Raw genomic sequence first — 13,382 nt, 5'->3', positions numbered from 1 at the left:
CACACATTCCTGTCTCAGCCGAGCAACAACAGTGTTGATCTCAATCACATGCCTGTGGAGCGCTGAAGTGAAGGTGGTTTTACCAGCTCAGGTGGAACCAAACTGACCGATCGCACACCTGAGCTGCAGGTCATGTGACACTCAGGGTTTCTTTTAACGTTTCGTTGTACAAGTCCAACAACATGACTGTATTATACAATGTGAATGGAGATATTCACCGCAATCCTGCCATGAGGAGGTGTTGCTATACAGTTGCCAGGCTGTTCTGTGTGGTTGCCAGGTAGTTGCTAGGGTGTTCTGTGTGGTTGCTAGGGTGTTCTGTGTGGTTGCCAGGTAGTTCCTAGCGTGTTCTGCGTGGTTTCTAAATAGTTGCTAGTGTGTTTTGAATGGCTGTTAGGCAGTTGCTAAGGTTATGTACTGTTGCTACGCAGCTGCTAGGGTATTCTGTGTGGTTGCCAGGTAGTTGCTAGCGTGTTCCGTGTGGTTTCTGAGTAGTTGCTAGTTTGTTTTGTATGGCTGTTAGGTAGTTGCTAGGGTATGCTATGTGGTTGTCATGTAGTTGATAGGGTGTTCTGTGTGGTTGCTACATATCAGCTAGGTTATTCTGTGTGGTTGCTAGGGTGTTCTGTGTGGTTGCCAGGTAGTTGCTAGGGTGTTCTGTGTGGTTGTTAGGGTGTTCTGTGTGGTTAATAGATAGTTTCTAGGGTATGCTGTGTGGTTGTCATGTAGTTGATTGGGTGTTCTGTGTGATTGCTACATAGTTGCTAAGGTATTCTGTGTGGTTGCCAGGTAGTTGCTAGGGTGTTCTGTGTGGTTAATAGATAGTTTCTAGGGTATGCTGTGTGGTTGTCATGTAGTTGATTGGGTGTTCTGTGTGATTGCTACATAGTTGCTAAGGTATTCTGTGTGGTTGCTAGGGTGTTCTGTGTGGTTGCCAGGTAGTTGCTAGGGTGTTCTGTGTGGTTGTTAGGGTGTTCTGTGTGGTTAATAGATAGTTTCTAGGGTATGCTGTGTGGTTGTCACGTAGTTGATTGGGTGTTCTGTATGATTGCTACATAGCTGCTAGGGTATTCTGTGTGGTTGCTAGGGTGTTCTGTGTGGTTGCCAGGTAGTTGCTAGGGTGTTCTGTGTGGTTGTTAGGGTGTTCTGTGCGGTTAATAGATAGTTTCTAGGGTATACTGTGTGGTTGTCACGTAGTTGCTAGGGTGTTCTGTGGGGTTGGTACATAGCTGCTAGGGTATTCTGTGTGGTTGCTAGGGTGTTATTTGTGGTGGCCAGGTAGTTGCTAGGGTGTTCTGTGTGGTAGCTAAGTAGTTTCTAGTGTGTTTTGAATGGCTGTTAGGTAGTTGCTGAGGATTTGTACTCTTGCTACGTAGCTGCTAGCTAGGGTATTGTGTGGTTACTACTTGCTAGGGTGTTTTATGTGGTTGCTATGCAGTTACCAGGGTGTTCTGTGTGGTTGCTAAGTAGTTGCTTGTGTGTTTTGTATGGTTATCAGATACTTGCTGGGGTTTTGTACTGTAGCTGGTAAGACATTCTCTGTGGTTGCTAGGGTGTTTTCTGTGGTTGTTATGCAGTTACCAGTGTGTTCTGTCCAGTTGACAGATAGTTACTAGGGTGTTTTGTGTGGTTGCTAAGTAGTTGCTACTGTGTTTTGTATGGCTCTTAGGCTGTAGCTAGGGTATTCTGTGTGGTTGCTAAGGTGTTTTGTGTGATTGCTAGATATTTACCAGTGTGTTCTTTGTGGTTGCTAGGCAGTTGCTAGAGTGTTTTGTGTGGTTGTCATGCAGTTACCAGGCTGCTCTATGTGGTTGCTATGTAGTTGCTAAAGTGTTTGTATGGTTTCTAGGTAGTTGCTAGGGTGTTGTTCTGTGTGGTTGCTAGGGTGGTTTGTGTGATGGCTAAGTAGTTGCTAGGGTGGTCTGTGTGATGGTGTTCTGTGTGGTTGCCAGGTAGTTGTTAAGGTGTTCTGTGTGGTTGCTAGGTTGCTGCTAATGTGTTTGTATGTTGCTAGGTAGTTGCTAGGGTGTTGTTCTGTGTGGCTGCTAGGGTGGTTTGTGTGGTGGCTAAGTAGTTGCTAGGGTGTTGTTCTGTGTGGTTGCTAGGGTGGTCTGTGTGATGGCAAAGTAATTGCTAGGGTGCTCTGTGTGTTTGCCAGGTAGTTGCTAGTGTGTAGTGTGTGGTTGCAGATAGTTGCTATGGTGTTCTGTGTGGTTCCCAGGTAGTATCTAGGGTGTTTTGTGTGTTTGCCGGGTAGTTGCTATGGTGTTCTGTGTGGTTGGCAGGTAGTTACTAGGGTATAGTGTATGGTTGTCAGGTAGTTGCTAGGGTGTAGTGTGTGTTTGGTTGTCTCAGAGCACATGATCTATTAGTGTTACTCGATCTTAGTGCTGCGTTTGACACCATTGACCACAACATTCTTTTAAATAGACTAGAAAACTATGTTGGCATTAGTGGAATTGCACTAGCATGGTTTAAATCATACTTATCTGACCGTTATCAGTTTGTAGCAGTAAATGAAGAGATGTCTTATCAATCACAAGTTCAGTATGGCGTACCACAGGGCTCAGTACTAGGACCGCTGCTGTTCACTCTGTACATGCTACCATTAGGAGATATCATTAGGAAACATGGAATTAGCTTCCACTGTTATGCCGACGATACTCAGCTCTATATTTCTTCAAAACCTAACGAAACTTACCAATTCACTAAATTAACAGAATGCATAGCTGATATAAAAAATTGGATGACTCGTAATTTCCTACTTCTAAATTCTGAAAAAACAGAGATTCTAATTATTGGACAAAAAACTTCCTCACGTAATAACCTAGAATACTGTCTAACACTTGATGGCTGCTCTGTTAAGTCTTCGTCGTCGGTTAGGAACCTGGGTGTGCTCTTTGATACCAATCTTTCATTTGAAAGTCACGTGTCTAGTATCTGTAAAACCGCATTTTTCCATCTTAAAAATATATCTAAATTACGTCATATGCTCTCATTGACAAATGCGGAACAATTAGTCCATGCGTTCATGACCTCAAGGCTAGATTATTGTAATGCTCTACTGGGTGGTTGCCCTGCACGCTTAATAAACAAACTACAGCTAGTTCAAAACGCAGCAGCTTACCAGAACCAGGAAGTATGACCATATTAGCCCGGTTCTGTCAAAACTACACTGGCTCCCTATTAAACATCGCATCAATTTTAAAATATTGCTGATTACTTACAAAGCACTAAATGGTTTAGCTCCGCAGTACTTGAGCGAGCTCTTAACGCATTATACTCCTTCACGTCTATTGCGATCTCAAAATTCCGGCCAGTTGATAATACCTAGAACATCAAAATCAACTGCTGGCGGTAGATCCTTTTCCTATTTAGCACCAAAACTTTGGAACAGCCTTCCTACCATTGTCTGGGAAGCAGACACACTCTGTCAGTTCAAATCTAGATTAAAGACACATCTCTTTGACATAGCGTTCACATAATACATTATAGACTTCTATAATTCAATATTAGGCTGCATAGATTAGGTCAGCTGAAACCGGGAACACTTCCCATAAATCCTGATGTACTTGTTACATCATGAGAAGAATGGCATCTACGCTAATTTTAGTGTCTTTGTTTATCCCAAGGTTTTCCCGCAGCCTGCCGGATCCAGGCCGTTTCCAGATCTGATGAAGGACCTTCGCCTGGACCCGATGTCAACGCAGTGCTGAAGTGCCAACTAGTCTCTCCCTATGGAGGATCCCTTTCCCACTCTACAGATAACGCGTCGTCGGGAAAACTCAATTTGCGTATCTACCCCGAATTGATAAAATAAAATAAAATTCTGAATCAAAACTATAAGGAAACACCAGTAATTTGTTTAGGCTTGGTTTGCAGGGAATTCCAAACCTGCACACATATATTCAAACGCACATAACTATAGAACCCGTTCTTAATGCGCATCTGAACGCCATCAGCGTTTCTCACAGGTTCGCGTTTAAAGTCTGTGTAGAGAGAATGGTGTCGTCTTGGCGGCCCTAATTTAAAAACAAACGATCGTTGCGACGGAAGCGAATCAATCAAAACTAACTTTAGCTGGAAAATAACTTTATTAAAGAACCGCTATAAAGCCAAAACAATCTTACGTTAAATTATACATTTATCTCTGTAAAGCTGCTTTGAGACAATCTACATTGTTAAAAGCGCTATATAAATGAAAATGACTTGACATGATGTTAGACGAGTGTAACAGTAAATGCATCTGACCTGCAGGCGGTGCGCTTCTCTTCTGGTAGGTCTTGCTGCGGGTTCGGATCACCTGTAGGTCGGGTCGAGGGAGAGTCACAGACGGCTCTCTTACTATTTGCGTTGCAGTTTTTCCACTAGAAGCAGAAACACACATTAAGATTCAAGTCTTCCAGCATCACTGTAAAAATACACGTCTTTAAAGGAATGGTTCACTCAAAAATAAACAGCATGTTGTGCCAAACCTGTATGAAATTAAATAAATTATTTTGGGTGAACTGTTCCTTTTAAAACTGGTGTTTAGTGGTTGATTCAGTGTTGCAAAGGTGCTGTCAATTTGCCAATTATTTGACCTTCTTTTCTTTTGAGTTTGGCCCACATTTGATGGATGTGATGCCGCCGTTCAAGCTAGTTTGTTTAATGACTAACCCTGAGATTAAAGGACATGAGTCACTGCTGTTTAACAGACATTCAGTATTATATCACTGTCCGTGACTAATATCTCTGTCTGTACATATTGAATTTAATTTCTCATTAACTCATGTGTTTTATCTGACAATAGATGTATGATTGCTTCTACACAGTTTAGGGTTGGTAAGATTATTTAATGTTTTTGACAAAAGTCACTTCTGCTCACCAAGGCTGCATTTATTTGATCAAATATACAGTAAATACAGTGAAATATTATTACAATGTAAAATAACAGTTTTTTATGTGAATTTATTGTAACATGTAATGTGATCAAAGCTGAATTTTCAGCATCATTACTCCAGTCTTCAGTGTCACATGATCCTTCAGAAATCCTTCTAATATGATGATTTGCTGCTCAAGAAACATTTCTGATTATTATCAATGTTGAAAAAATGTGTGTGAAAACGGTGATACTTTATTTTTCTCAGGATTCTTCGATAAATAGAAAGTTCAAAAGAACAGCGTTTATTTGAAATAGAAATCTTTTGTAACACTATAAAAAGTCTTTACTGTCACTTTTGATCAATTTAATGCATGCTTGCTGAATAAAATCATTAATTTCTTTAAAAATACCCTTCTGAACTCATTTCATTTCTCCTTTACTAACCTGTAGCGATGCTTCGAGCCCAGAGAGCTGAATTTGGACAGTTTCCTTGTAAGTGAATTAGACTCGTTCTCTGGCATTCTGTAATTTAGATGAACAAGAAAGCTTTAATTTACAGGTTTTTCTGTATTTATCCATTCTCCTTTTAAATTTGCACTTCTGATGAAACATGGATGCTCCTTTCAAACATCTGTGGAGCAAATCTGTTGTTTACACCCATATTTTAATGAGGTAAATTACAGAACGAGTGTTAAGGAGAGCTTTCCTCTCATTAAAATTCCAAAGCTGGAAACATGCAGCTCTGATAAAACACACATCCCAACCAGCAGAGAAATTAAAAGCCAAACCATAATGAGAGATCAGACCAGAACGGATGCATGTTGTACAAGACTGTGCCATTGCTGGATAAAACATTCAGAGATCTTTGTGTTAAGATGACAGAACATGATTTGGCTTGTTTTTGAAGTCCGGACAGTCCTGTTTCAGCTCAACGGTTCAAGCAAGGTTTGCCACTGAGCTCTGCACAAGTTATATGAACAATAGCAATAGCAAACAACACTAACAACACAATAATTCAGAGACACTTTATAATGAGGATTCATGAACTAACAATGAACAATACTTCTATGGCATTTATTGGTAACACTTTACAATAAGGTTCAGTAGTTAATGTATTAACTAACATGAACTAACCATGAGCAATCCATTCGTTACTGTATTTGTTAATCTTTGTTAGCGTTAGTTAATAAAAATACAGCTGTTCATTGTTATGTGCATTAACTAATGTTAACAAGATTTTAATAAAGTATTAGTAAATGTTGAAAGATTAATAAATGCTGTATACGTGCAGTTCATTACTTCATGTTAACTAATGTTAACTAACGAACCTTATTGTAAAGTGTTACCCATTTATTAATCTTTATGAACAAACAATGAACAATTGCATTTTTACTAACATGATGTAAAAAAAAATACATGTTAGCTAATGCATTAACTGATGTTAGCAAATGGGAACTTACTGTAAGATGTTAGCAATAATTCTAATAAATGTTAGTATTTTGTTCACACACTTTGGAGGTGTACATGTAACGTATCTAAATCTCTCTCCCGTCGCTCTTTGTGTTTCCCGATCTTAAGTTTCACACGCGGATTACCAGCTGAAATCTCCAGCCTCCTGCATTCTGTGCGGCGTAAAGCTCTTCTGGGAGCGCTCTGATGAAATAAACACCAGAGACGACTCTGAGCGCGCCAGGCGACGCGGGGAGGATTGGAGAACAGCCCCCGAAAAACGAGAGCCTCAGTAAAGCCCCGGGAATCTGAAGGGCCCTTGAGTTCACAGCGTTTCTCTGTGAGAACGTACAGGACGGAGCGCTTTTGGCTTTCTGCACTAAAACAAGAAGCTTAGACAGGATTAAGATGTTTTTAAAGGGCATGAGGTTGTTTGAACCGGTGTAATTTTTAGTATCATTGATATATTACCTTATTTTGAATGAGATCTTTTTGTATATATTTTCTGTTTCATTTTTTTCAAGTGTTTTTGTCATCTATCTATTTTAATTAATTACAATATTTACAATCTCCTGATTGTCGCCAGAATCAAATTTAAGGCTTTAAAGGAATAGTTCACCCCAAAATTTAAATAAGCCCATGATTTACTCACCCTGAAGTCATCCTAGGTGTATATGACATTCTTCCAACAGACGAATACAATCAGAGTTATATTAAAAAATGTCCAAGCTTTATAATGGCAGTAAATGGCTGTTTCTGTTTTGAAGTCCATAAAAGTGCATCTATCCTTCATAAAAGTGTATCTATCCATCATAAAAGTGCATCTATCCTTCATAAAAGTGCATCTATCCTTCATAAAAGTGTATCTATCCATCATAAAAGTGCATCTATCCTTCATAAAAGTGCATCTATCCATCATAAAAAGTGCATCTATCCATCATAAGTGCATCTATCCTTCATAAAAGTGCATCTGTCCATCATAAAAGTGCATCTATCCTTCATAAAAGTGCATCTATCCTTCATAAAAGTGCATCTATCCATCATAAAAGTGCATCCATCCATCATAAGTGCATCTATCCATCATAAAAGTGCATCTATCCATCATAAAAGTGCATCTGTCCATCATAAAAGTGCATCTATCCATTATAAAAGTGCATCTATCCATCATAAGTGCATCTATCCATCATAAAAGTGCATCTATCCTTCATAAGTGCATCTATCCTTCATAAAAGTGCATCTATCCTTCATTTTTTAATATAACTCCGATTGTATTCGTCTGATAGAAGAATGTCATATACACCTAGAATGACCCGAGGGTGAGTAAATCATGGGCTAATTTTCATATTAAAGTGAACTACTCCTTTAACACTGGCATTCAGAAGTACCACTGAAACAGCACCTCCCACAATTCTCTCCTACAAGTTTATACTCCCTCCCGCCAGCTAAGGTCACTGAATGAGGGACGCCTTATTGTTGCTTTGGAACGAGAGACCAAAATTCACTCTCGAAAACTTTCACCGTCTCTATTCCTCTCTGGTGGAGAGAGCTGCCAACCTCCCCACATCCCATCTAGCTTGCTTAAGCCATTGTCTCTTATGAATATTGTTGGCTCCTTGACGAACTGCTTTGGATAAAAAGCGTCTGCTAAGTGCAGAAATGTAAATGTCGCTGACGATAATAACCCTGTGTTTGATATCATTTAGAGAATGGTTGTTCTACCTAAAGAAGGTATGATGCTCCACACAGCACTTCCACAGGTTCTTGCAGGCCGTCTTACTGGGAGCGTCAAAGAAGAACGACGTCTCATTACACTGCAAAGAAACAAGGAAGTTGTGATATCTGTATGTGAACAGTCAAACCAACATTTATTCAGACACCTTCAGCATTTCGCACATTATCACAGTTTATTCGCTATAGTTTAGAAAATTGTAATAAAATATGACCAGAAATCAGTTGATATTTCACTGGTTTTGTCCATCCTTCTGTTAGACTGTCTCACAAATGAATTATGTTGAATATCTGTCAGCTGTTAAATTTAACTACACAATTAGATAATACCAATTTAGCTCAACCAATTACCAAGCAATGCTTAATTGTGTTCAGTCTGTGGTGTAAAAAGGTCACATTAGCAATTCAAGAAAAAACACTTCAGCAAAACATGATCAGGTCAAAGTGTCTGAATAATTCTTGGTCCCAAATGTTTATAAATTTTACTGGTAGTCACTGTATGATGACTTTTTGGGTATAATATGTCACAGTTTACTTTATTTTGCAATCCTCACTTAACAATTAACTATAATGTCCTGCACTCACTAGTAAAACAAATATTTAAAATGATATCTGGTGTCTGAATCATTTTTGGTTTGACTGTATATCTGTTGTCCCATCAGCAGTGGTCATGTGCTCTAGTCAGTCTGTTCTCACTGGGTTAGGTGAAGAGGGTCATTAAGGGCCGAGTCCTCGAACGAGAAGATGTCTTCGCTCGAAGGCTAAATTAACCTCTGGAGGAAACGGGTCAAGGAAGCTTAAGGCCAGTCATAACACTCGATCAATAATGGGATTTTCATTGACTCCTCATGAAGGATCTTCCTCCCAGCGGTCACGATTGGGGGAAATCGATGTCATGGAAGCAGTTGCAATAAAGTAAATTAAAGCAGGTTTTTTATATGAATTCTGTTGCTTGCTTTGAATGGAGAAACAAAGTCTCAGTATAGTGTTGTTGAATACAGGCTCAACACTGAAGGGAAAGTTTCAAGCCAAATATATTTCTATAGCACTCACAAAACACATGGTTTCAAAACGCTATATAGAAAATCATGATGTTAATGTTTATAATATCTTCATGCCTTATAGTTACATTTCACAGATTAGTACGGGGTGATAGTATAATGCAATGTTTGCATGTAATGAAAGGGATTTTGAGATCACACATCTGAAACACATCTATAATTTGTTATATAATTTACTGTGATTTTCTATTAAAAAGAAGACTTACATCTCTGCCCATAACCCGCAGCTCAAATTGCGTTTCCTTGAAATACACTTTCGTAATTCTAGGCCTGAAAAATCAAATGTTAGAAGTTATTTTTTTAAACATTGTGTACAAAAATAAATCAAAACTGAATGACAGAGTGAATAGTAATAATATAATATTTTTAAAGGAATAGTTCACCCAAAAATAAAACATTCACTCATCTACTCGGCTCGGCTCTAAATGATTTTTTGTTTCAATAAACAGTTATGTTCCATGCCATTACAATGAATGGGACTGAGGCTTCAAGCTTCAAAAAGGATGCAAAAGCATCATAAACGTATCATAACAATCGTGCGCTAAATTCCAAGTCTTCTAAAGAAGTCAAAGTCAGCTTTATGAGAGGAACAGACCCAAATTTAAGCTGCTAAATGGGACTCATGAGGAATAAAAAAACCCATACGGATTTGGAATGACATGAGAGTGAGTAAATGCTGACATCATTTTCTTTTTTTGGGAGAATTATTCCTTTAATAGGTTAAAAATTCAGCTTAAACATCAACCTACCAGAAATATTTCCCGACTTGTGTTTTGTTTTTGTAAACCACAACCCCAATAGGCGTCAGTCCCAGGAAGTACTCCGATTGTTTTTCTCCCTGAAAAGACACATATGCAATACATTTACAGGGATAGTTCACCCAAAATTAAAATTCTGTCATCATTTTCTCACCCTCAATTTGTTCTAAACCTGTATGAGTTTCTTTCTTCTGCTGAACACAAAAGAAGATATTTTGAAGAATGTTGGTGACCAGACAGTTGCTGGTCCCCACTGACTTCCATAGTATTATTTTTTTCCAATGGGGTCCATCAACTGTTTGGTCACCAACATTCTTCAAAATATCTTCTTTTGTGTTCAACAGAAGAAAGAAACTCATACAGTTATAGAGAAGAGGAGAAATGCAAAGAATTAAATCACTGACAGAAAAGATAAATGTTGATGTTTTATCCGAGCAGAGTACATTGAAGGAAGAGAGAATCCTCTGTTGATTTAACAGCAGGTACGCTTGCGGACTCTACTTACAAACACAGGGTGCAGATCCACTCCGTACATTTCCAGTGTTTTGGCGATTCCCAAGTAATTGTTTTCTGCCTCGGCAGGCACCTGACCCCTGCACAGAGAGGTCAACAGGTTCCTGAACACTCAGAGACAACAAATACTGTCAAAATACATATGAGAGTGTTTTAAAAAAAAAACGTAAAACCATTTTGGAAAAAGGCGTATAACCTGGATTATCAAGTGAAGAAATGTTAAGATGTGCATTCGATTTTCCCTTGAAACATACAATGATTTACTTTGAGGAAATATTTGAAATACCAAAGTAAACAAGAGCAGCATAAAAGAAAGAGAAAAAAAAATCAAGTTTTAATCATTAACTCGCTGGTTTTCCCAAAAAGGAGTGATTTTCAATATTGTTTTAGTATTATATTAACAGTATATGTTTTAACTATAAAAACACACAGAAAAGTGTTCCAAAAACATGATACTGTAAAAGCATGTTGAAATTGTGAAACAACCCGGATTATCGGATGAGGGAAATTAAATCTGTACATAAAAAATACATTTGCAACAGAAAATAATTTACTATAAGCAAACATTTGGAATACCAAAGCAAACAAGAGCAGCATATGACCAGTAAAAGAAGAAACACAGAGGAATGTTTTTTAATCATTAACTCAGCGATTTCCCCAGAAAGATTGAATGTGATTTTTGGTGTTTCTTTAAACTTATTGAGGAAATCGGTGATTTGTAAATGTGTGTTTGTCACGGACAGAATAGCAGGCCCGTATTAGTGAGGTCAAACCTGTATTTAACCTGCAGGAATGTGCATGCAGTGCATGATCTCAACACAACAGTGAAGAGAGGATAAAGATGTACAGATCCCAGAGGGGAAATTCAAGATGGGTGACGACTGACTGACTAACTAACCAAAGCACCTATATCCATCTATCCATCCATATCTATCTATCTATCTATCTATCTATCTATCTATCTATCTATCTATCTATCTATCTATCTATCTATCTATCATCTATCCATCCATCTATCTATCTATCATCTATCCATCCATCCATCCATCCATCCATCCATCTATCTATCTATCTATCTATCATCTATCTATCTATCTATCTATCTATCATCCATCTATCCGTCTATCTATCTATCTATCTATCTATCTATCTATCTATCTATCTATCTATCTATCTATCTATCTATCTATCTATCTATCATCCATCCATCCATCCATCCATCCATCTATCCGTCTATCTATCTATCTATCTATCTATCTATCATCCATCCATCTATCTATCTATCTATCTATCTATCTATCTATCTATCTATCTATCTATCTATCTATCTATCTATCTATCATCCATCCATCCATCCATCCATCCATCCATCCATCCATCCATCCATCTATCTATCTATCTATCTATCTATCTATCCACCATCCATCTATCTATCTATCTATCTATCTATCTATCTATCTATCTATCTATCTATCTATCTATCTATCTATCTATCATCCATCCATCCATCTATCATCCATCCATCCATCCATCCATCTATCATCCATCCATCCATCCATCCATCCATCCATCCATCCATCCATCCATCCATCCATCCATCCATCTATCTATCTATCTATCATCCATCTATCTATCTATCATCTATCCACCATCTATCTGTCTATCTATCTATCTATCTATCTATCTATCTATCTATCTATCTATCATCCATCCGTCTATCTATCTATCTATCTATCTATCTATCTATATCCATCCATCCATCCATCCATCCATCCATCCATCCATCCATCCATCCATCCATCCATCCATCCATCCATCCATCCATCCATCCATCCATCCATCCATCCATCCATCCATCCATCCATCCATCTATCTATCTATCTATCTATCTATCTATCTATCTATCTATCCATCTATCTATCTATCTATCTATCTATCTATCATCCATCCGTCTATCTATCTATCCGTCTATCTATCTATCTATCCATCCATCCATCCATCCATCCATCCATCCATCCATCCATCCATCCATCCATCCATCCATCCATCCATCTATGCACATACATGCACCTTTTTATATCAATATAAATTAAACAATGACATGCTTAATATAATAATTATTTTAAAAATGCAATGCATAAATAAAAGCTTTCTCTCTGCCCTGTCCCTGTGGTCAATCTAGCATATGTACGGCTGCGTTATGAATTCCCCTCACAGCGGCGGGTGGGTCTCTGATGATTATAGATGCTCTTTTATAAGTGTCGGGCCCCGTCATTTGCAGACGCCCCGGAGACTCGTCGCGTTCATCTCTTTGATTTGGGCCCTGTGCGTGCGAACGCATATTACTACTTAATCGCTGGAGCTTTCAGTGCATACAGAAAATTTGATGCAGCACACATCACAGACGGGAGTACCCATGATCCTTTTGTTCTGTCTGAGAGGGTCGCCCTCTTGCTTTAACCGCGTTTCTCTTTGTCTATGGCCAAGTGCAGAAGGAAACTCTACTCATACTCGCAAAACAGTATGCAATTCAAACCACAGTATACACATTTTTTGTCATTATGTTGCATATTTAATTCAGCGAGTGGTGATCAGTTGTAATCCAGAATTAAGTACAGTAATTGTTAAAAAAAGTGTTTTTTATCCTAATTTGGTGTAAAATGTTTGTCAGTCAAAAGGAGAAAAATATACATGGCCGAGGCATGGACTCTACAAGAGCCCTGATACCAAGACTTTAGCAGCAGTCCTGTAGGTTGTGAAGAGAATTGAATTTGTTAGTCCAGAACATCTAACAGATGCTCAATTGGATTGAGATCTGGGGAATTGGGAATTTCTCCTGCATCCAACACGTTGATTACGAGACGTTGCTCACCATCGACTCTACCCAGACCTTAATATGTGGCCTTGTTAGGAGATGATCAACGATATTTGCTTCACCTGTGACTGGTATATATATATATATATATATATATATAGAAAATAGTATTAATATCCATCTTTTTCATCTTT

General features: G+C 38.4%; 1 protein-coding gene across 1 annotated transcript in view; it reads right to left on the bottom strand.

Moving 5' to 3' along the window:
- epb41l4a (erythrocyte membrane protein band 4.1 like 4A) overlaps positions 1-13,382 on the bottom strand; it is a 54,533-nt gene that overhangs the window by 15,333 nt on the left and 25,818 nt on the right. The window contains exons 7-12 of the mRNA XM_084400123.1: positions 10,366-10,453; positions 9,852-9,940; positions 9,309-9,372; positions 8,033-8,124; positions 5,309-5,386; positions 4,252-4,367 (exon numbers count right to left, since the gene is read on the bottom strand). Coding sequence (XP_084256249.1) covers positions 4,252-4,367; positions 5,309-5,386; positions 8,033-8,124; positions 9,309-9,372; positions 9,852-9,940; positions 10,366-10,453 — 527 coding nt within the window. The remainder of the gene's footprint in view (positions 1-4,251; positions 4,368-5,308; positions 5,387-8,032; positions 8,125-9,308; positions 9,373-9,851; positions 9,941-10,365; positions 10,454-13,382) is intronic.

The sequence above is a fragment of the Rutilus rutilus genome, assembly GCF_951802725.1.
Source record: "Rutilus rutilus genome assembly, chromosome: 25".
In the NCBI taxonomy this organism is placed as follows: Eukaryota; Metazoa; Chordata; class Actinopteri; order Cypriniformes; family Leuciscidae; genus Rutilus; species Rutilus rutilus.
The sequence above is the reverse complement of the archived record's forward strand: the minus strand, read 5'-3'. Positions and strand labels throughout refer to the sequence as shown.